This window comes from Gobio gobio, assembly GCF_949357685.1.
Source record: "Gobio gobio genome assembly, chromosome: 1".
In the NCBI taxonomy this organism is placed as follows: Eukaryota; Metazoa; Chordata; class Actinopteri; order Cypriniformes; family Gobionidae; genus Gobio; species Gobio gobio.
The window spans coordinates 54,558,528-54,582,970 of NC_137097.1; the positions used below are offsets into that span (position 1 = coordinate 54,558,528).

The following is a 24,443-nucleotide window of genomic DNA, read 5'->3' on the forward strand; positions in this document are numbered from 1 at the left end:
TTATACCTTGGTATTAATTGGAAGATTAGATGGGCGTTAATAAGTTAATAACTTCACTCCGTGCACAGACGAAAACCCCATTCCCTTTCAATCAGTCACTACGATGTAACGTTAGTGACTAACGAATGGGGGTTTCGCTTAGAAGCCTATCATCTTCGAGCTTAGAGAAAACGCCCAATGGCGTGCCAATGCCATGGGGCATGCGGAATTTGCATACGTAACTCCGCCTCACCGCGTGAGTATATAAGGAAGTACGTGGCAATATCGCATTATGTTTCTGCTTTCGGAGCCAAGAGAACCTACCTCTTCACTCCTACAGCCTTCTGAGACTCTGTCAGCTTCTTCGAGACGAGCAGCTTTCCAGTCGGTGTTGGTGTAACGGCGCGTTCCAGTGATCGCATACTTCCTGCCTGCTGATCTGCGCAGTGGTCCGTTTGACAGCTGGTGTGTGTTTCCCTGGGCGCTTCGGCATCGACTGCGAGGCTTTCCTCTCACAAAAAGAGCTTGCTCGTGGCACGTCTTTTTCAAGACGGCTCGCCCGTGCACTTCCGGGTGCGATCGATTTCCGCTGCTGTCTATGGGCGCATTCACTGCTCGAGCGTGTTTGGGCTTCAGCACGTTCGGGCAGTGTTTGCGGATGTGTCACGTTTCCATTGCGGGAACGTGACCATCACGATGTCGCGGTCGAGACTCAATGATCTCCGTGAGGAGAGAGAGTCCCCTCTGCCACACCCCAATCTACCGTCCCCGAGTGAGATGGTACTTTGGCTGGTGGCCAGGGTGACCTGAGGGCGGTGCTGTGGTATTAAGAACCCCGACGTTCATTCCTCAGGCCACGCCCCCCTCTTACACATCGCTTCCCGCGAGTGTTGGACTGAATCAACGGCCCGTCTCTGACGCCCCGTTCGTTCAGTTCACGCTCCGGATAGCAGTGAGATGTCGATCGCCGCATCCCAAGGTGGGCTGGAGTCCTTTGGGGATGACGATTAGGTTGTGCTCCGCCTCCGGGTGTGTTAGCACTGCCTGATCCGACCTAAAGTTGACAGCCATGTTATCTCGGGCAGCCGCGAGTCTCGCGCTGGTGTGGAACTCCGCCCAATCGCGGGTGCTCGTGGTTGCGCGATTGGTTTTTGGGGGCGGCACCCAACAGCTGTTGGGCCCCGCCCCCAATGCCTTTCGCTCCCGGGGTGCATGAGGAGATCACGCGGTGCCGGAAGTCCCCGTGCTTCCCGCGACCGTTTGGTGGCCTCCTCCGCCTTCTCTGCCCTTAATGGGGCTGCGGCCTAGGGTACACTGGGGCCCCCTCCCCCCCACTGTTGAACTCTCTGTTGCGCACTACGGTGTCCACAGAGGGCTTTGACGTGGCGTGGTGTGGCTGTCCTAAGCACCCTCCCAAAGCCTGTGGGCTTGTCTACTTCGGTGGCGTGGTCCTGCAGAGCTACGGGCAGGCCGCCGCCCCTTTGCACATGCACAAGGGTGGAGCCGACCCAGGGCTCTTCATTGAGCTGCGTGCCGCAACTGATCCCGCCCCCGGGCGGTGAAGGTGGCCACACGCTCCCTGGGTCGGGCGATGTCCACAGCTGTGGTCCGGGAGAACACCTGGCCTTACCTGGTGATGTGGAGGACGTTGAACGGGCCCGCCTCCTCAACTCACCCATATCCCAGGCTGGCCTCTTCGGCGGCGCGGCTGAGAACTGCGCCCAACGGTTCTCGGCCGCCCCAGAGCAGACTGAGGCTGTAACACGTACTGCCCCGGCGGCCAGCTGCTGCACCAGCCGCCGGCTCAGTCGCCTCAGTCCGCTCGCCGCCGAGGGCGCCCTCCCTCTTCCCGCCCGGCCCCAGCAGCAGCCTTCACCTGGGCCGCGCCGTGGAGGTGGTTGAGGATGTCGCCCAGTCCGCTCCCCAGACTGGTTAAACGCCAGGCTGGAGGTGGACAACTCAGAGATGGGTTCCAGTTCTTCCCAGGGGATGGTAGCAGGGCCTCTCCTTCCCCCGGTGGAGGGCCGGGGGAAAATCCTTCCGCTGCTGGCCCCCGGGCTAGCAGCGCTTGGGAAGAACTCATGTTCCTGTCTCTGAGGACCCAGAGACCGGTGATGACAGTGTGCGCCCCCCACGGGTCCCGCCACTCGCATCCCTCTCTGTCGCCAGCCTCCTGGCAGAGCAGACCCTAGTGGAACGTCCCCCACAGGCTCCTCCCCGCTACAGGGGAGTCCGCTATACCGTGACCGGGGCCCATGCCCCCGTCATGCGTGCGGAGATTGCCACCCTGCTGGCGAAGGGTGCGATCGAGCCTGTCCCGAAATGAAGTCGGGGTTCTACAGCCCCTACTTCATTGTACCCAAGAAAACCGGTGGGTTACAGCCAATCCTGGACCTTCGCATCTTGAACCGATCCCTTCACCGGCTTCCGTTCAAGATGTTGACTGCGAAACGCCTTTTCGAATGCGTTCGTCCTCACGATTGGATTGCAGCGATCGACCTGAAGGACGCCTACTTTCATGTCTCCATCCTTCCTCGACACAGACGGTTCCTACGGTTTGCTTTCGAGGGGCGGGCATATCAGTACGCGGTCCTCCCATTCGGGCTATCTCTGTCCCCTTGCGTCTTTACGAAGATTGCAGAGGCAGCCCTTGCGCCCCTTCGGCAGCACGGGGTTCGCATCCTGAACTATCTCGACGACTGGCTCATACTGGGCCACTCTCGGGAGCAGGTTTGCGGACACAGAGATCGGGTGCTCCAACACCTAGCCCGTCTGGGCCTTTGGGTCAACTGGGAGAAGAGCAAACTCTGCCCCACGCAGAGGATCTCTTTTCTCGGTATGGACATCGACTCGGTCGCCATGTGCGCGCAGCTTTCAAGCGAGCGCGCGCGCGCAGTCTCTGCTGACTTGCCTCCGTCAAATCGAGAGCAAGAGTGCGGTTCCACTGAAACTGTTTCAGAGGCTCCTGGGGCATATGGCATCTGCAGCCGCGGTAACGCCGCTCGGATTGCTTCATATGAGACCGCTTCAGCACTGGCTTCGCGATCGAGTCCCGAGATGGGCATGGCAGTCTGGCACACTCCAGGTTCAAGTGACCCGGCCCTGCCTACAGACGCTCCCCCCGTGGTCGAACCTCAGCTTTCTACGGGCAGGTGTTCCCTTAGAACGAGTTTCCAGGCATGTTGTCGTATCGACGGATGCCTCTGCCACGGGTTGGGGTGCCATGTGCAATGGACAAGCAGCCGCGGGCTCCTGGACAGGACCCCAGCGCCTACTGCGGCTCGATTGCCTCAAGTTGCTGGCAGTACGGTTCGCCCTGCACCACTTCCGAGCGTTTGTGAAGGGTCAACACGTGCTTGTCCAGACAGACAACACGGCCGTAGTAGCGTACATCAACCACCGGGGCGGTCTACGCTCCCGCCGTATGTCTCAACTCGCCCGCCATCTCGTCCTATGGAGTGAGAAGTGCCTGAGGTCCCTTCGTGCTGTCCATATTCCGGGAGTCCTGAACCACGCAGCCGACGAGCTCTCACGGTTTCAGCCTCTCCCGGGAGAATGGAGACTCCATCCCCAGACGGTCCAGCTGATTTGGGAAGAGTTCGGCGACGCACAGGTAGATCTGTTTGCCTCCCACGACTCTTCCCACTGCAGCCTGTTTTATTCCCTGACCGAGGGCACGCTCGGCTCGGATGCACTGGCGCACAGCTGGCCGCGGGGCCTACGCAAATATGCGTTCCCCCCAGTGAGCCTACTCGCACAACTCCTGTTCAAGATCAGGGAGGACAAGGAGCAGGTCCTTTTGGTCGCCCCGTACTGGCACGGCTGGACCTGGTTCCCCGAACTCATACTTCTTGCGACAGCCCCTCCCTGGCCTATTCCTCTGAGACCGGACCTCCTTACTCAGAGACGGGGCACCCAATGGCACCCGCGTCCCGACCTCTGGAACCTCCACGTGTGGCTCCTAGACGGGACGCGGCAGGTTTGAGTGGCCTGCCACCTACGGTGGTTGCCACCATCACTTCCGCTAGGGCAGAGTCCACTCGGCATGCCTATGCGTTGAAGTGGAACCTCTTCGTCACCTGGTGCTCTTCCCGCCAAGAAGACCCCTGGAAATGCCCGATCGGGTCCGTGCTTGAGTTTCTCCAAGAGGGGCTGGAGCGAAGGCTGTCTCCCTCCACCCTCAAAGTTTATGTGGCCGCTATATCTGCCCACCACGATCTCTTGGAGAACAAAAAGGTAAGTCAGCACGACCTGATCATCAGGTTCCTTAGAGGAGCGAGGAGACTGAATCCTCCTCGCTCTCCTCTCGTACCCTCTTGGGACCTCTCAGTAGTTCTAAATGCTCTGCAGAGGCCTCCCTTTGAGCCTTTGCGGTCGGTTGATATTAAGTTCCTGTCGATGAAGACGGCTCTGCTGAGCGCATTGGCCTCTCTTAAGAGGGTCGGGGACCTGCAGGCTTTTTCGGTTGACGAATCGTGCCTGGAATTCGGGCCGGCTAACTCTCACGTGATCCCTCAGACCCCGGCCTGGATATGTGCCCAAGGTTCCTAACACTCCCTTCAGAGATCAGGTAGTGAACCTGCAAGCGCTGCCTTTGGAGGAGGCAGACCCAGCCTTGGCATTGCTCTGTCCAGTACGCGCCCTCCGCGCCTACGTAGACATGACGCAGTGTTTCAGGACCTCAGACCAGCTCTTTGTCTGTTATGGTGGAGAGCGGAAGGGAAGTGCTCTCTCAAAGCAAAGGTTGTCCCACTGGATAGTGGACACCGTTGTTTTGGCTTACCAGCAGCAAGGTAGACCATGTCCCCTTGGTGTGAGGGCACACTCCACTCGGAGTGTGGCCTCCTCTTGGGCTCTAGCGCATGGCGCCTCGCTGACAGACATCTGCAGAGCTGCAGGCTGGGCGACACCCAACACATTCGCCAGATTCTACTATCTCCGAGTGGAGCCAGTGTCCGACTATGCACTCGCCCCCCCGAGGGGCCGGTAATGGACCAGGCTTTGGTGTCTTCGCTTGCTCGCCACTCCACTCCACGGACTGGATACGTGCGATATTTCCTCAGATGAGCTCCCCGAGAGCCCTGAGCTCCTCCAGCACTGCTTACGCCGATACCTGTGTGTCTGCCCTCTAGCGAGCCCAGACCCTCGTCTCCGGCCAGGTGCCCCGTGTGCATGGTTCCCCTCCAGCGACCCCCACACGAGTATTTCACCGTAAGTCTCCGCAGTGAGCGGGTTTCTTCCCTGGCGTGTCCCCCGCCAACCCTAGGGTTAAAAATCCACCTTCGGCTGGTACCCTAGAGATCTCCATATGCAGCCCCTAGCCGGGTCATATATGTGTCTCTTAAGTCCTCCCCATGGGTAGGCATCCTTGGCATTCCCTCACTGGGATATGCTTCCCAGTGTACCTTGGTAATCCTGTGATAAGTGGGAGTCCTTCGTCCTTACTAGTCTTACGCAGGGCACTGGAAGACAGCTGAGTGGCGGGATTATATTGGGACCCCCATTCGTTAGTCACTAACGTGACGTCGTAGTGACTGAACGAAAGGGATCGTCTCGGTTACGGATGTAACCCTCGTTTCCTAAGGAGGGAACGGAGACGTAACGTCCCGTTGCCACATCAGCTGTGCTACCTGGAACGCAGGAGTTCAGTCTTGGCTCCTCAAGCAGGTAACATAATGCGATATTGCCATGTACTTCCTTATATACTCAAGCGGTGAGGCGGAGTTATGTATACAAATTCCGCATGCCCCATGGCATTGGCACGCCATTGGGCGTTTTCTCTAAGCTCGAAGATGATAGGCTTCTAAGCGAAACCCCCATTCGTTAGTCACTAACGTTACGTCTCCGTTCCCTCCTCAGGGAACGAGGGTTACATCCGTAACCGAGACGTTCCCAAGGATCTGCCAAAACAACTAAAAACTTTGTATTCTGCTGCCAGGCCAGTAGTTGGTGATGTCACTTTGTAAAGAAACACTACGCGCCTATAGACTGAACGTGTAATATACATTCACATGACTTCACCATTTTCACAAATGTGTGTTTTTTGTAGTTTACAGATGATAAGTGTATCGTTGTTTCTCAAGTTGTTTCCTAGCTTAGAAGTGTATTCATGAGTTTGTTTTTGATTAAAAACACTGCTTGCAAATATATCCAGCTCTTCTTTTTCTGTCTTTGTTTCAACCCAGCAGGACAATAGTCAGAGGATGCAGGTTTAACTAATACCTTTGGCTGCCAACTGCTTGCTCACAACAAAAAGTGGAGTTTCCTTGGCCTTGCTTTGTGTTCTCTCCAGGTTTGTAATTTTGTAACATTGTAACATTGTGTCTGTTGCTGTGAGAGTTCCTGAGCATGGTCTGATAAGGAGATCAGATTGGCCTTATGCAGGCATATATTGTTTAGTTACAATAAGTTAAAGTTACAGGTATAAAGTTACAAGTCTGGCTGACAGCTGGACTGGTGGCAATTCAATGATCCATTTAAATACTCTCCTCCCATAAATTGTGCGTCTGAAAGGGAAACTCCTACAAATGCAAATGCAATAATTTCAGCCTCAAAAATAACCGTGTCCACATCTTTTCAGAGCTATTTTTTCACTGCATGTCTTTATTAAATCTTGACAGTAGTTTTTTAGTTTTTTTGTTATGCCAAAAGAGGATTTCATTTCTACACTGTTCATCAAGAAATAAACACAAAATATAAAATAATGATATATTTTTATTGAATAGATATTTAAACTGGTTTTGTATAGAAAGAGGGTAATGATAACTCTTTTATGAAGAACACAGACAATTATACAGTGTCATTATCAGACAGGTTATAATGAAGCTGTATTTGGTGCATCTCATTGATGTGATGTTTTTTGCTTCTCGTTCATATGTAACACACAATACAACACAACGATGGTCACTATACAGGATTTTTTAGCCTAAATCTCATAAATGGGTATACATGTTCTTTTTATTGGCAGTTTATCATTAGCTGGACGCTTGAACATTTTGAATCCATTCACGCGTCCACAGCGAATTGGACGCGTGTATAAATCGAGCATTTGAAGCGAAATAGACATGACATGCATGTACCAATGAAAATATTTTTCTATAGTATCATGTTTTAACTTACACAGTTTTTCTGTAAATTCCCAGATGATATTTGCGATTTGTGAGAAAAGTAATTAATGAAAAAAATGTGTTCCGGTGGATTATATTTAAATAAATACAGACAAATGTTTGTTGCATTCAGATTTTTGTACAGTACTGTAGTTGCATTTGTCACTGTGACTCTCTTGCACAATAATATACAGCAGTGTCTTCATTTTTCATATTATTCATCTGCAGATTCTGTTTCTTGCTGTTGTCTCTGGAGATGGTGAACCGGCCCTGAACAGACTGAGAGTAGTATATAGAACCACCAGATGAGATGTATGCCAGCCACTCCAGACCTCCTCCTGCAGCCTGTCTGATCCTCCAGGTTTAATGACAGCTGACTCAGACTCAGTCAGTGTCTGACACCAACAGACTGAAAAATGAACAGTTCAACATTAACATTTACAACAGTACACATAAATAAATCTGATTGTCATCAAGAGCCTTTCTTACATTCTGTGGGAGTAAACATGAAGATCAAACCCAGTTTAGACACAAAATCCATTGCCATGTTATGAAAAGAGGAAAGTCATAAACAAGTTTTGTGTCTGTAGATGAATAGAGTGGGGGCTTTTAAAAGGAACAAAAGTAGGTTTGCATAGACTGCCCTCTAAAGGTACATTTACATACTGTTCCCTTATTAACCTCTGTAACCATGTCTGCCTTTCTTCTTATTGTTTTCTTATCTTATTGTTACTTCTTTTCTAGCTCATAATAATTGATTAGTGCATGTATTTTTAATTATTCCAAATCAAACTTGTGCAAAATTTTCACATTTTCCTCAATCTCCCACACAAATGCAAACAGAGATTATTTTACTAATAACTGAGTTACATGTTTTAGGTGTGAGCAGTAAATAGAGATTAGATGGATGAATATTTTCCACATGCTTTAATGCTTATGTTGATGAATGAGAGATGGGTCAGTTTTCTCTTTCAGATTACCCATCTGAAGTGTTTTTGATCAAATATGGCATGAACAGTGAATGTTTCCAAAGCACAAGTTTATGAACTGCACAGCAGCCTCTTGTGTTACTGTGTTTTTCGGGCACAGTAATAAATGCCAGTTTCCTCAGCCTGCAGATTTGTCATGTGCAGATACACCTGCATTTTACTGTTGTCTCTGGAGATGGTGAATCGTCCTTCAACAGTTTTAGAGTAATATTTGCTACCACCGCTTGGAGCAGAAATGTGTGAGATCCACTCGAGCCCTTTCCCTTCAGCCTGTCTTATCCATGAAATATCTGCATTATCAACTTCAATCCCAGAGAAAGTACAGGTCAGTTTATGATTGTTCCCAGGTTTGATGACGACTGACTCCGACTCAGTCAGTGTCTGACCTTTGCACACTGTTAAAATAAAATAAATGAGAATTTATGAGATACTTGATTTTTAACAATAAATTGAAGAATAGACATGACTCAACAGCAAAGAGATGAACATTAATTAAATATATATGCACTAAAATGCTTAAAAATCAATCTTACTTACTGTCCATAGAGATTAATATGCTTATGAAACAAAAAGTAATTCTGAGGACCATTTTTCCAGCAGTTTCTGTTAAACCTCTCAGTGACAAAACTCTGAAAAGGAGATAAATATGAAGAGTTTATAAGGCAGAATGTATATTTGAATTTGCATAGCCCATCCTCCAGCAGATTTTATATCTATAAAAGGAAGGTCAGACCAAACGGAAAAAAAAATGAAACCCTATATCTGGTTAATCTTGCTCATTGTAAATTATATTTGCCAGTACAGTGCACTAACTCACTTGAAACTTGTTATTTTTATGGAGATAAAAAGATTAGTGTTTATCTTACTGTGAAAATGTATAATGCATTTTAAAATAGACTTGGAATGATTGAATATGGTTGAGTCTGTCAAACAATATAGCCTATTATTTTCAGATTCGTTTAGCAGATGCTTATGTACAGTAGGCTACACTCAATGGAGGTTATGTATCACACTTGATCATTCCTCGCAGCTTTGAATCTATTATCTTTAAGACCTTCCTTCATTTATTTGGGAAGTTGTTTATACAGAAGTATTAAAATATTTTAAGCAACATTTCTAAACAAGTAATGTGTTGAATTGTGGGGAAATGTGCAGAAGTAATTGCTTCAGTGATCTCATGGATGAATAGTTTTTGTGCAGCCCTGCAGTCTTTTGTGAAACTGTGAGTCTCTGGCACAGTAATAAACAGCTGTGTCTTCAGTCTTCAGGCTTTTCACCTCTAAATACAGCATGTTTTTACTGGTGTCTGTGGTGATGGTGAACTGGCCCTGTAGAGACTGAGCGTAATATACAGTTGAGCCAGCTATAGTCCCAATCCACTCCAGTCCTCTCCCTGGTTTCTGACGGATCCAGCCCATCCAGTAGCTGCTCACTAAGAATCCAGACGCACTGCAGGACAGAGAGACTGATTCTCCTGGTCTTTTCACCACAGAATCTGAGGAGGTCAATGACTGACCACTAACACCTGAAAAACATGGAATATTATAGGTGATTTAGAGTAATGAAATGACAAAAAATAATCTGGAGAAGTGAAATAATTCTCACATGAAATAATCATCAGCAGAACTCCGTAGAGTAACATTTCCATTATCACGCCAAATCTGTCAAATGAAAAGAATAATAAGATATTTAGCTGCACTGCAGCAGATCATAAACACTGACGGAGGATTCAGTTTATAACACAGTCCTTTGAGAGTCTGAGTGGCTCTGATCCTCCCAACATTTGCAAATATAGAGGCTTGCCGCTGTAAGGACCACCCACTGGCCCAACGACAGAATCCAATGGCGTGGGCAAAGGTGCACTGTCAAAGATACTAATTTTAACTCTATTCTTAATCTGATTTTAAAATGTAGGCATTATTTTAAAGTTAGTTCAGTTTTGTTTGGATATTTGATTATTTGATTATTTGAGTATTCCCATAGTCTTCAATTATTCATTAGGGACCCAATGTCGCACAGATTCTCTAAACAGCTTGTTCATGGATCTCATGGACACAAAATTATCAGTCTGATCATATAGTTGTCACGTCTGTTGTGAGTTTAAAGGTATACATTTATACGACAATGATGTACTAAAAACAGGAACGTTTTTCCTTTGCGTTTCCTTTGTCGTGCACAGACAAAAACCCCATTCCCATGGATCTGCCAAAACAACAAAAAACTTTGTATTCTGCTGCCAGGCCAGTAGTTGGCGATTGTCACTTTGTAAAGAAACACTACGCGCCTATAGACTGAACGAGTAATATACATTTGCATGACGTCACCATTTTCACAAATGTGCGTTAGTTTACATGGAGATGATAACTGTATCGTTGTTTCTCAAGTTGTTTCCTTATAGCTTAGAAGTGTATTCCTGTCCTGAGTTTGTTTTTGATTAAAAAACACTGCTTGCAAATATATCCAGCTCTTCTTTTTCTGTCTTTGTTTCAACCCAGCAGGACAATAGTCAGAGGATGCAGGTTTAACTAATACCTTTGGTTGGCAACTGCTTGCTCACAACAAAAAGTGTAGTTTCCTTGGCCTTGCTTTGTGTTCTCTCCAGGTTTGTAATTTTGTAACATTGTAACATTTGTAACATTGTGTCTGTTGCTGTGAGAGGTCTTGAGCATGGTCTAATATGGAGATCAGACTGGCCTTATGCAGGCATATATTGTTTAGTTACAATAAGATCAAGTTTTTAAAAAAATTCTAAGTGCATGAACAACAGCAACAGTTTCTCAAGGATGAAAGTTACAAGTCTGGCTGACAGCTGGACTGGTGGCAATTCAATGATTCATTTAAATACTCTCCTCCCATAAATTGTGCGTCTGAAAGGGAAACTCCAACAAATGCATATGCAATAATTTCAGCCTCAAAAATAACCATGTCCACATCTTTTCAGAGCTATTTTTTCACTGCGTGTCTTTAGTAAATCATGACAGTAGTTTTTTAGGTTTTTTTTTTGCCAAAAGAGGATTTCATTTCTACACTGTTCATCAATAAATAAACACAAAATATAAAATAATTATATATTTTGATTGAATAGATATTCAACTTGTGTAGAAAGAGGGTAATGATAACTCTTTTATGAAGAACACAGACAATTATACAGTGTCATTATCAGACAGGTTATAATGAAGCTGTAGGCCTATTTGGTGCATCTCATTGATGTGATGTTTTTTGCTTCTCGTTCATATGTAACACACAATACAACACAACGATGGTCACTATACAGGATTTTTTAGCCTAAATCTCATAAATGGGTATACATGTTCTTTTTATTGGCAGTTTATCATTAGCTGGACGCTTGAACATTTTGAATCCATTTACGCGTCCACAGCGAATTGGACGCGTGTATAAATCGAGCATTTGAAGCGAAATAGACGTGACATGCATGTACCAATGAAAAATTTTTCTATAGTATCATTGTAGTGAGGTTCGTGTGGGTGTGGGAAGGAAGAAGACGGGGTCGGCTTACTGGGACTCGTGAGTACTCTTTTATTTCTTTTTGCTCAATATTCAAAAGGGTGTGCACGTCGCACAACATAAACGTTCATATCAACTCTTTCTCTGGATCAACCGTCGGTTTGGGCAGGTCCTCTCTGCATATCACTGTGGTCTCTCGAGTCCCAGCTTCCCGGTGTCCCTCGTGTCTTTCGTTCTTCCTGTCAGTCCCATAGAGTCTATGCTGTCAGTAGCGGAAACAGAAAAGATTCGTTCTTTCGAGTTCGGGTTTGAGTCTTTCGTTCTTCCTGTCAGTCCCATAGAGTCTATGCTGTCAGTAACGGAAACAGAAAAGATTAGTTCTTTCGAGTCTCGAGTTCGGGTTTGAGTCTTTCGTTCTTCCTGTCAGTCCCATAGAGTCTATGCTGTCAGTAACGGAAACAGAAAAGATTAGTTCTTTCGAGTCTCGAGTTTGAGTCTTTCGTTCTTCCTGTCATATATATATATATATATATATAATTCTCAGTTAATATCAGACATAAACAAATATGGGAAATATATTGACTATTCAAGTCTAACATCACAAATTCAAGTCAATTAGACCATTACTCGTTTTGAATCAACTGTATTTTATTTTTCTCTATAGAGTTATATCATTTTTTTTTTGTCCTTGTGTTATTAATGAATAAAAATCAGTTTAAAAATGTTACCTAAACCTTTGTAACATAGCTTATAGGCCTATAGCACCTATACAAAAACATATCACACACACACATATATATCTCTATCTATCTATCTATCTATCTATCTATCTATCTATCTATCTATCTATCTATCTATCTATCTATCTATCTATCTATCTATCTATCTATCTATCTATCTATCTATCTATCTATCTATCTATCTATCTATCTATCTATCTATCTATCTATCTATCTATCTATCTATCTATCTATCTATCTATCTATCTATCTATCTATCTATCTATACTGTATATATATGTATGTATATATATGTGTGTGTGTGTGTGTATGCGTGTGTGTTTGTGCTATATGATTCAAAATGAGTAATAGTCTAATTGACTTGAATTTGTGATGTTAGACTTGAATAGTCAATATATTTCCCATATGTGTTTATGTCTGATATTAACTGAGAATTATATATAAAAAATAAAATAAAAAAATACGGTGAGAAGTCACACGTGACTAAAGAACGAATGACTGAAACGTCAAACCCGAAAGACTCGAAAGAACTAATCTTTTCTGTTTCCGTTACTGACAGCATAGACTCTATGGGATTGACAGGAAGAACGAAAGACTCAAACCCGAACTCGAAAGAACGAATCTTTTCTGTTTCCGCTACTGACAGCATAGACTCTATGGGACTGACAGGAAGAACGAAAGACTCAAACCCGAACTCGAGACTCGAGACTCGAAAGATGAACTAATAATTTTTGTTCTTTCCAGTACAGATTCAGCGTAATGCGCATGCGCGGTCAACACAAAATGAACGAATCACTCTCTGAGACAACTCGGTAGTCCCGAGTCATATTAAAGATTCGTTCAAAATGAACGAATCGTTCATGAACGACATCACTATTGTACAGTACTGTAGTTGCATTTGTCACTGTGACTCTCTTGCACAATAATATACAGCAGTGTCTTCATTTTTCATATTATTCATCTGCAGATACATCTGTTTCTTGCTGTTGTCTCTGGAGATGGTGAACCGGCCCTGAACAGACTGAGAGTAGTATATAGAACCACCTGATGAGATGTATGCCAGCCACTCCAGACCTCCTCCTGCAGCCTGTCTGATCCAAGCTAAGTGCTGGTCACTACTAAATCCAGAGGCTGTACAGGTAAGTCTGTGAGATCCTCCAGGTTTAATGACTGCTGACTCAGACTCAGTCAGTGTCTGACACCAACAGACTGAAAAATGAACAGTTCTGCAGGAAAGACTCGGGAGAATTATATTGACAATAGTGCATTTAATGATAGCTCAGCAAGCTAATAATATACAAATTCAATTTGGCGTAGGCCCCGTCCGTAGGCATAATCCGAGGGTATCGGATCTGCAATTCCTGCCTGAAGACAAGGGCAGGGGCGCAGCCGACCCCCCGGGAGGTATGGACAGGACCATCCTGGTGGTGGTGGGGAGGATGGGGGTAATCGTCGCTTCAGATCTGCGTAATCGTCGCTTCAGATCTGCGTAATCGTCACTTCGGTATCTGCGAACTCAAACATGTGTAAGTACTGGGCTTTTATACGGTGAGCATGAGAATATAATTGGGTTAGAATGAAGGCAATAAGTGACGTAGTAATTGAGTCTCCCCAGCAGAACTTATGCTAGAGCTTTCATTTCAACATTAACATTTACAACAGTACACATAAATAAGTCTGATTGTCATCAAGAGCCTTTCTTACATTCTGTGAGAGCAAACATGAAGATAAAACCCAGTTTAGACACATTATCCATTGCCATGTTATGAAAAGAGGAAAGTCATTAACGAGTTTTGTGTCTGTAGATGAATAGAATGGGGGCTTTTAAAAGGAACAAGAAGTAGGTTTGCATAGACTGCCCTCTAAAGGTACATTTACATACTGTTCCCTTATTAACCTCTGTAACCATGTCTGCCTTTTATGCTTTTGTACATCCATGCAAATGATTATGTACAATTATCTGCTGTTTCCTACATTACACTCTAAAAAATGCTGGGTTAAAAATAACCCAAGTTGGGTTGAAAATGGACTAACCCAGCAATTGGGTTGTTTTAACCCAGCATTTGGGTTAAATTTTTGCTTAAAACAACCCAGTTGCTGGGTTAAAACAACCCAATCACTGGGTTAAAACAACCCAATCACTGGGTTAAAACAACCCAATTGCTGAGTTAGTCCATTTTCAACCCAACTTGGATTATTTTTAACCCAGCATTTTTTAGAGTGTATCAATTGCTTATGTCATGTTGATCAAAATAATGGGTCTCTGTTGAATAGTCTCAATCCCCACAACATTTAGGCATTAGTTCATAGCATAAGTCTTTACATGCAAAATGGTTGAACAAGTTGTCATAATATGTCAAGCATATTACTATACGTGTCCATTAGACGTTCACATTTCTACTTTTCTTTTCTTTTTCTTTTTTTTTCTTTTTGCTATGCAGTGCTGTATTTTCCTTTCTGTATCGCAATGACATGGTCTGTCAACAAATTACAGTGCAAACAGTAAAAGCGTAAATGTGAATCTTGTCCAGTCTCTTGCAATCAAACTCTCACACACACTAAGATGTAACTTAATTTACAATAATTGTCATCAAAACTTTAGCCATAGTTTACATCAGAACATCCCTCCAGAGTACACTGTTATATTGACAACATGACTAAGCAGGACTTGTCATTCTGATGGCACTGACATGTTCATTGACACAGATATTTACTTTTGAGAGATGAACTAAGGATTTTGAGCAAGAGACTAGCTTTTGCAGGTAATGCTATTTGTACGAATTGTTTTGAGAAATGCACTTACTGTTTTGTAAATGTCGAGAATGATTTGAAAAATTTACCAAAGCGACTGAGAAAAACTGTAACATTGTTTGTTTATTCTTATAGTTCAGAGATTATTTTTATTTATTCTAATTATGGCAGTTTATTGACTGATTCTTTGACTGAATACCTTTTCAAAAGATCATCATTCAAATATATTAATTTAACTTACCAATTGTACAATCACACAGTGGATTAATTAATTACATTAACATTTAAGTTAACCCAGGTGAAAAATATGTACTATTAAATGCATTAAAAATGTACTTGAATATGTTTTTAGTACAATACAAATATACTATAATGCATTTTTAATACATTTAATAGTACGTCTTTTTCACCTGGGAAGAATGACTTTATTAGCTAAAAAAAATAATATTTACGTCGATATATCCTTATATTGGGTAAATGTAAACGAAGCTTCTGAAAATAAATCTGTATTGTTAATCCCTTTGACCTTTTATTAAAAGAAATTCTAATATTTTCAAAAGTCTAATCTCTCATTGAAAGATTTTGTGAAACACATGCTTTTCTCCAAAACGCCATTGGCTACAATTATTGGCACCCTTTTATTCAATACTTTTTGCAACCGTTCCTTCCCCCAGATTACAGCTCAGAGTCTTCTCTTATAATGCCTGATGAGTTTGGAGAACACCTGACAAGAGATCAGAGCCCATTGCTTCATACAGAATCTCTCCAGATCCTTCAGATTCCCAGATTCATGTTGGTGCTTCTCCTCTTCAGTTCACCCCACTCATTTCCTATTGGGTTTAGGTCAGGGGACTGGGATGGTTATGGAATAAGCTTCATTTTTTGATGTTTGTTTTGGATCATTGTCCTGATGGGAGATCCAACCACGGCCCATTACAAGACTGCAAGCAGAGGCTTTTTATCTGTCTCATTTCTTTGAACAAGTAGCAAATGCTTGTGTACATCCATGCAAATGATTATGTACAATTTTCTGCTGTTTCCTACATTATCAGTTGCTTATGTCATGTTGATCAAAATGTATTATATTAGGTCTCTGTTGAATAGTCTCACCCCCCACAACATTTAGGCATTAGTTCATACACTCTAAAAAAAAAGTCTCGTAATCATAAGGGAACCTTTTTTAGTGCTATATAGCACCAATTTTGGTGCTTCAGTGGTTCTTCAGAGGTGCTATATAGAAACTTGACTTGAGGTTCAGTCTGAAAGACAGTCCATAAGAATAATACAGATTATAGTCTATGTATGTCATAGACTCCCAGTTGCCTCATAGACTCCATAGACTTGTTTATCTGCAACCTGACAACAGAATAAACCATGTATTAATATAATTTCAATATGTATGTATATATAACCCTTTAATGATGATGTGTGCAAAAAAGTCATGAGCTATTCTAAAATTAACTTAGTAAACTTGCCTGTCATTTGTTTCTGAGCTTTCACGTCATCAATGTGTTAAGATGGCAGTACAAAGACATAAATGTGTGTGGTCACATGACCAAACTACCCAACAACGACCTGCCCAGAACTCATGTAGACATCTTAAATTTGCATTATAAATGAACATTTGCTTAATAGTTGCTTCTTAATGCCACACTAAAATATGTGAGGAAAAGTTGTGGTCACAATTGTGACCGATGATGGGATTAACTATTAATAGATATTTGTATCTAATACATTCAAAACACTTCAGACCGCCTTATGTCAATTCAGAGGCTCTTCCACTTTTTCAGCTTGTGTTTTTGAACAGCTGCCTGTATTTGTGTTTCCACAGTGTCTCTTGCACAGTAATACACCGCAGTGTCTTCAGTCTTCAGCTGATTCATGTGAAGATAGAAATTAGAGCTGTCCTTAGAGGCTGTGAACCTGCCCTGCACTGACTGAGCTGAGCTCTTATCAGAATCTGAATAATAATAAATAATCCATTCAAGTCCTTTTCCAGGTGCCTGACGGATCCAGTGCATGTTAGTGCTACTAACAGTAAACCCACTGCAGGCACAGGTCAGTTTGTGGGAACCACCTGGAGCCACAACTACTGACTGTTCAGACTGTGTGAGCACAACCTGAGAGTCAATACCTGTGGATAAACCAAAAAATGTACAAATACTCAGGATTATGTATTTTGTTACACCAAGAAAAGAGTTTATTTTATCCAGGGAATACTTACCAGACACTGCGGCCAGCAACAGCAAGAGATAAAAAGTAAACATGATTTACCTCAAGGCAGAACTAGTGAGTCCTCACCTCAACAGTGTAGTTGTTTAAATATGAAACGGACATCGGCTAATTTGCATTAAAACCCTGAATTAGCAACAACTAGATCTTGAGGCCACTGAGGTTCATTTCATGCACATTTGAACTTGATATGGATATATTATTGTCCTTCTATTACATGAAATAAATGTGATTATTTTAAAAAGAAGGCAGGAGCCTGCAACCTCATCTGAGTTCCGTTAAAAACAGATATAACATTGTGTTATGTTCATGTAAAAGTGAATACAAGGACTGTAGTGAAGTTGTAGCCTTTTAGCGTGCTATTTGAATGATCAGCCCTTTTCCACCATTGGGCTGTTGTTCTCACGTCTTGTAGCGCAAATAGTGGATCAGACACCTCAGAGATCAAAGGCGATATTGTGTGATTCACACTCATGCACTTTGTTGTTAATACATTGGATATCATTTTAATTCTGTTGCTTTTATATGAAAGAAAAAAATATATATGAACAAGACACCAAAGTACTGACTCAGTCAGTGTCTGACAACAACAGACTGTAAAATGAGCAGTTCAACATTAACATTTACAACAGTACACATAAATACGTCGGATTGTCAACCGGTTTTCAAGAGCCCTTCGTACATTCTGTGTGAGCAAACATGAAGATAAAACCCAGTTAGACACAATATCCTTTGCCAAAAAAAAAAAAAAAAATTTTTGTCTGTAGATGAATAGAGGGGGGGCTTTTAAAATGGACAAGAAGTAGGTTTGCATAGACTGCACTCTAAAGGTACATTTACATTGACATACTGTGCCCTTATAAACCTCTGTAACCATGTCTGCCTTTCAATGTATTTTTATTCGTATTTACTAGTTCAAAGACATGGTAGCTAATTATGAATTTTTTTTACCAAAATCGTTATAGCTTTTCCTAAAGCTCCTTTGCTACTTTTTAGTAACTTGTTGCATGATTTCTGTCTGAAAATGTTCAAACAATCCGCATTTAAAGATATTCAATAGTGTGAATGTAACATTTAACTTTTCAGTTATATATATTAAAAAAAAGTAAAAAAAAAAAAAAAAAAAAGAATCCCACATTGGAATGCCATAGATCTTTTGTTGTTGTTGTTGTTGTTGTTGTTGCATGAATTCGTAATGCTTATAATGTTTATTGTTCAATTAGAAATGCCTCCATAAAGAAGTTTAAGGATTTAAATCAATATTTTAATAAAGTAAAAATCAATAAAGTGTCTTGTTACAAAGGTAACAAGTGCTCTTGGGGTTTTAGAGATCACATGAATAGTTTTTGTGCACCCCTGCAGTCTTTTGTGTGTCACGGATCTGCTGGGCTCCTCCCCTTTGCTCTTGCCTGTTTTCCTGTTCATTGCGTCTCCCCTACAGGTGACACAGGTGTGGGGTGTTACGGTTGATTGCTTCCAGGATCGCAGGTGATTGCTTCCAGTATCTTGGGCTTTAAAAGATCGCTCCAGACATGGTGGAAGGAGGGCTGCCGTTTCTCCTTCTCTCTTGCACCATTAGATGTTTTGTTTCCTTTTGCATGACACCTCATCTCATGTTGCATACATTCTTATTTTTCCACCTAACATATATACTAGGGATGTGGAAATGAAGCCTCATGAAGCAGTGAGGCTTTAGGCCAATTTATACTTCTGCGTCGAGTGCACGCAGAGGGTACGGCGTACCCTACGCATAGACGCGTTGGATACGCCGTAGCCTGACGCGCACCTCTCCAAAAATGTAACAACGCGTCAATTCTACGCGGACCGCAAGCGCTGTGATTGGTCTGCCAGAATCCTTCCCTCAGGTCAATAAATAAATAAATAATCTGCGATAGGAGTGTGTGTGTGTGTCCAGAAATTGGATGATAGTTCCTTACGTCTGCTATAACACACTATTTTGCAGTCCAGCGATTCTTTATGGTAGTAAATAAATACATAGATCCGCTGAATATAGTTTATTTATTTTCTCATTAAAACCAAAGATGTTAATCAGTGATTGCATATCAAGAACAGGGACACATTAGGGTACATTTCGTGAATGAAGTCTCCGCAACAACAATCGCTTGCTGAGCCACCGCTGCTGAAAACAGCGGCCACGAGCACTGCATGATTTCACAAACGCATTCCAGCGCCAGATCGCCTTATTTAACTTTACTAATCAACTAGAGATGCTTAATTTGTATTAGATACAACAACTCAAGCTGCAAGAAAAGCCGCTCTCTCACTGCTGCTGATATTCCGACATGAATGTACAGATTCTACACATCAAGCTGTTTCTTCTTCGGCTGTTGTCTTGATTACACCAACATGCCCGAGGACACTGCCTACTAGCGTCTGCATGTGGAATTGCACATTGACGCAGACAACAGCGCAGAAGTATAAATGCTCACGACGGCGTCGGCTACGCGCGTAGCCTACGGCGTACACTACGGCGTACACTTGACGCAGAAGTATAAATGGGCCTTTTACCCTGACTGTTTCGGGAAAAGATTCAAAGCTTCGAGTGTCAAGAGCAGCGCCATCTGGTGCTTATTTAAAATAAAGCAGGCAGAAGTCTGTGGAAGAAGCTCTGTCAGATGAAGCAACCACACCACACTCCATTGTTTCAATGCTGTGTACAAATAAAAGCTTTATATGTTTGTGTCCAGTAAATAAATTAATTTACCCATTAAAGTTTGTCAATTAAATATAATATGAGCTTATATGATTCAATAAGATGTAATGTAGGCCTACTCTCTCTCTACACAAACACACACACACACACACACAAAATAAGGACATTGTGTGATAGGATCATCTGTAATTAAATGTGCGTATGACACTTGGCAGTGATAGTGCTTGTGTAACAGTAGGAATGACAGTAAGGCAAATATTTTACCAAAATACAAAGACACAACTCCAACAAACAAAATATAATAAATATTATCTAAATGTAATATATTGTTTAACTTTCAAAGTATAGCACTCTCCTCACAAAACCATCAACCAGACTGAGGCAACAAGGACTTGTTAAGTAAGATCTGGGGGTTCGAAGCTTCTGACAAGCAAAGTGAAACGCGCACGTGATTGGACAGAAAGTGAGGCTTCATTTGTCATCGATCATGTGACTCTAGGAAACCAATACACACCCGATACGGAGCTTCACTACAAAATGTGTTGCATGCGCGATACGCGCATCGACGCTTCAGTGTCATACGTAACATCACAAATATATACTGACTTTATTTAACTTACTTTGTTCATTCTTTATCTTTAATAAACATCAATGCTTTATACGAACTAATTCGCGTGGTCTTCCCTTGCTGTTTACATAGGCTGGAAGAGGCAGAATGTAACAGATTGGGGGCTCGTCTGAGATCTGAAACGACATCGGTAAATATACGTTTTTTTTCTTTAATGCTTATCACTAGGTTTTGATTAGCCTAGGTGTTAAAAGCATTAAATATAGTTTTGTTTAGTTGCGTTTGATTTGGAAAATGCTGTATACGGATCCGGTGAATATCCGATACAGTTCATTGAATTGAACACGTTGTTTTGAATCAGTGGGAAGACGCATGTGGATTAGTAAAAGGAATTTTTTTTTCCTTTCTTTTTTTCGTTGTTGGTGCGTGAGAGGAGGAGAATACTTTGTTAATTTGTGCCTGGGCTGTCTTGGAAGTGAGCCAGGTTGAAGAATTGGCGGTGGTCTATTGTTTGGTAAGTGTGGGGCTGCACTGCGCATTTAAGATTGAGTTATGTTCTAGATAACAATTATCGGAGCTTTGCGAGTGCCCATCAAGCGTTAATGGTTTGTTTGTTATTTTGCTTTATTATTTTAGTTTATTATTTTTGTGCTATCCTGGGCAGAGGGCACAGTCGTGGAGGCCAGCTTTAACGACATTTTGTCGGGGGAGTTTAGGCGCCGCTGATATGGTGTAATAAAAATCTCTGTCCTTGGGGTATGCATGAAGAGGATCGCGTTTTTTTGTTTTCAGGGCAGTTCCTTTTGTCTCGTCTGGATGCGCAGTGTTGTGGCCACACTTGCATTGTAAAAGGTGAGCTCGTATTTTGTTGTATCCATAAAGATTGTATGCTGTAGAGCTCGTTTCATTTGTATGGCTAGTTTGGAGGATTTTTTCGTAGTTCCATCTGTGGAGGTTTTGAATAGGTTGACAAAGGATCAGTTGCGTCAAGTTTGCGAACATTATAACTTTGATTTAGGTCTACCCAGAACAGCGAAATTGGCCCAGATAAAAGTGTCAGTTCAGGCTGAGTTGGTGGTCAGGAATATTCTTTCATCACCTGCATCTCTCATTATGGAGGAGTTAGAGCTAGGAGAAGCAACGTCAACACCTCTTTTGACAGAGTTTTCCAAAATGTCACTTACGTTTGAGCAACAGAAAGTGTTAATAGAAATGCAACAGAAAGAAAGGGAAGAACAGCGGGAAGCTGAACGTCAAGAGCGGGAAGCTGAACGTCAAGAGAAAGAAGCTCAACGTGAGGCAGAGCGGAACGAAAGGGAAGCTGAGCGTCAATTGGAAATGGAAAGAATAAAAAGTGAACGTGATGTGGCTTTAGAACGGCTAAGACTGGTCACTGAAGGTAGGCTTTCACTTGATGGGGGTGAGGGTACGACTCCTAGGGGGTTTGTGCGTCCCCCTGATATATCTAACATGGTTAGGTTGCTTCCGAAGTTCAATGAGAGAGATCCAGATATTTTCTTTTCTTTATTTGAGAGTGTGGCTGATGACCGTGGCTGGTCTGATTCTGAGAGAACGTTGTTACTCCAAAGTGTTCTTGTAGGTAGAGCACAAGAAGCTTTTATTGCGTTGCCTGTGCCAGACAGGAAAAGCTATGTAAAAGTAAAAGGGGCAATGCTTAAAATTTACGAATTAGTTCCTGAAGCTTATCGTTTGCGGTTTCGTAGCTGGAGAAAGGGAGACAAACAGACGTATACAGAGGTAGCGAGAGAGCTGAATAGCCACTTTAGTCGTTGGTGCTCTGCAGTGGGGGTCGCTACTTTTGAAGAGTTGTGTAACCTGATTGTTTTAGAACAGTTCAGAAATATCCTTCCTGAGCGTATCGCTACACACATAGCTGAGCATAAGATGAAAACCGCAGCTGAAGCGGCAGTTGTGGCTGACGATTTCATTTTGATACATAAGTATAGTTTAAAGGAAACCAATACAGGTAAGGTTTATCAGGAACAACGTTTTGGACGTTTTAATAAAGTTTTGGGCTCTTCTTCTTTAGGGTCTTCGGTAGGTTCATTTGGGTCACCTACTCCGAGTAGAATAGATTCAAATGCTAATCAGTCACACAAGGGCGCTGGGAGTCTTCACAGAGATTCTAGGTTTTCTGCTTTTACACCTGCTAATCAGGCTAAGAAGGATGCTGATGTGTGTCGATACTGCTTGGACAAGGGGCACTGGAAGAAAGACTGTCCTGTTTTAAAGGGGAAAAATCTGAGAAATGGCACTGATGTGGTTAGGGGGGGTCACGCTGGCTGTATCCGTGTCAGGTATACCTTCTAAAGTTTTGGTGGCTGGGACGGAGGCTAAAACTGAAGGGGTTATGACTTCATCTCAGCTATCAGGCCTGAGCTCTGCTGTGGCTAGCGAGAGCAAGGGTAGGGCTGATTCAGTTGAAACGGGTGGAAGTTATTTTCCTTTTGTTACAGATGGGGTAGTTTCACTGGTGGATAGTTCCATCCAGGTCCCAGTTAAAATACTTAGGGACACAGGGGCATCTGAGTCTTTTATCTTGGAGTCCGTTTTACCTTTTTCTACTGACTCGAGCACTGGAAACAATGTGTTAGTCCGGGGGATTGGATTACAGGTTGTCTCTGTTCCATTGCACAGGATTAATCTGCAGTCTGATTTGGTACAGGGGGAAGTAGCAATAGCAGTCCGACCTTCCCTACCTGTAGAGGGCATCCATCTCCTCTTGGGTAACAATCTGGCTGGAGAGCGTGTCTGGGGTGATATACCGCCCCCGGTAATGGTTAAGGATATTCCTTCTATTTCAGTGGTGTTAGTAGTCAGAATTTGTCTGTCTTTACTGCTTGTGCAGTGACACGGGCTATGAGCCGTGACACTATCGATGATGTTTCGCCGACTAGGGAGATAAAGTCTGTTGTGTTGCCTAATCTACCACCTTCTCTCTCCCATAGTGATTTTGTTGCAGCTCAAAAAGAGGATGAGACATTAAAAGATCTGTTTGTTGGGGTGTTGCCACCTGAGGAGTTGCGCAATGCAGCAAGTGGTTATTTTGTTCAGGAGGGCTTGTTGATCCGGAAGTGGTCTTCTCACACTGACGAAGGGGTCGAGGACCCAGTGTTTCAAGTGGTAGTGCCAGTTAAGTTTAGAGAATTGGTCCTACAGACAGCTCATGGGGATGTAGCTGGGCACTTGGGGGTAAAAAAGACCTATGATCGGCTTATGAAGTACTTCTATTGGCCTCGTCTAAAGAAGGAGGTGGCATGCTTCATTAAGACGTGTCATGTATGCCAGTTAACGGGGAAGCCTAATCAAGTGTTAAAGCCCGCTCCGCTTTACCCTATTCCAGCTATAGGGAAACCATTTGAACATTTGTTAATTGATTGTGTGGGACCATTGCCTTCATCTAAGTCAGGGGGTGTTTATCTGCTGACGGTGATGTGTCAGTCTACCCGATACCCGGCTGCCTATGCTTTGCGAACAATCTCTACTAGATCTGTGGTGAAAGCCCTTTCACAGTTTATTTCCATCTTTGGTATCCCTCACACTATACAGAGTGATAGAGGCTCTAACATTACGTCACGCATGTTCAGAGAGGTGCTTGAGCAGTTGCGGGTGAAACATCAGCGTAGTAGCGCTTATCACGCCCAGAGCCAAGGTGCTCTGGAGCGGTTTCATCAAACATTGAAGTCACTTCTCAGGGGTTATTGTGAGCTTAACAGAGACTGGGAGGAAGGGCTCCCATGGCTAATGTTGGTGGCACGAGAGGTAACCCAGGAGAGCACGGGATTCTCACCTAATGATTTGGTCTTTGGCCATAGAGTTCGTGGGCCTCTAGCAGTTTTGCAGGGGGAGCTGAAGTGTCCTGAGTCTCCTGTGAACTTGGTGGACTATGTTAATGGTTTTCGTCGTAGGTTGTTTTTA

The 24,443-nt window shown here is 43.4% G+C and overlaps 1 protein-coding gene across 45 annotated transcripts in view; it reads right to left on the bottom strand.

Annotated features, from left to right (window-relative positions):
* Positions 1-24,443, bottom strand: part of ighd (immunoglobulin heavy constant delta) — a 784,237-nt gene that overhangs the window by 463,775 nt on the left and 296,019 nt on the right. The window contains exons 1-2 of one of the 45 annotated variants that reach the window (XM_079830374.1): positions 17,255-17,326; positions 16,860-17,164 (exon numbers count right to left, since the gene is read on the bottom strand). The exons of 40 other annotated variants lie outside the window; for them this stretch is intronic. In XM_079830374.1, the coding sequence (XP_079686500.1) occupies positions 16,860-17,164; positions 17,255-17,297 (348 nt within the window). In that variant the 5' untranslated portion in view covers positions 17,298-17,326. Of the gene's footprint in view, positions 1-8,156; positions 8,470-8,611; positions 8,706-9,295; positions 9,600-9,679; positions 9,841-16,859; positions 17,165-17,254; positions 17,327-24,443 lie in introns of those variants that run through there. 4 more of the 45 variants (XM_079830387.1, XM_079830372.1, XM_079830393.1 and 1 more) reach the window with 4 other exon arrangements.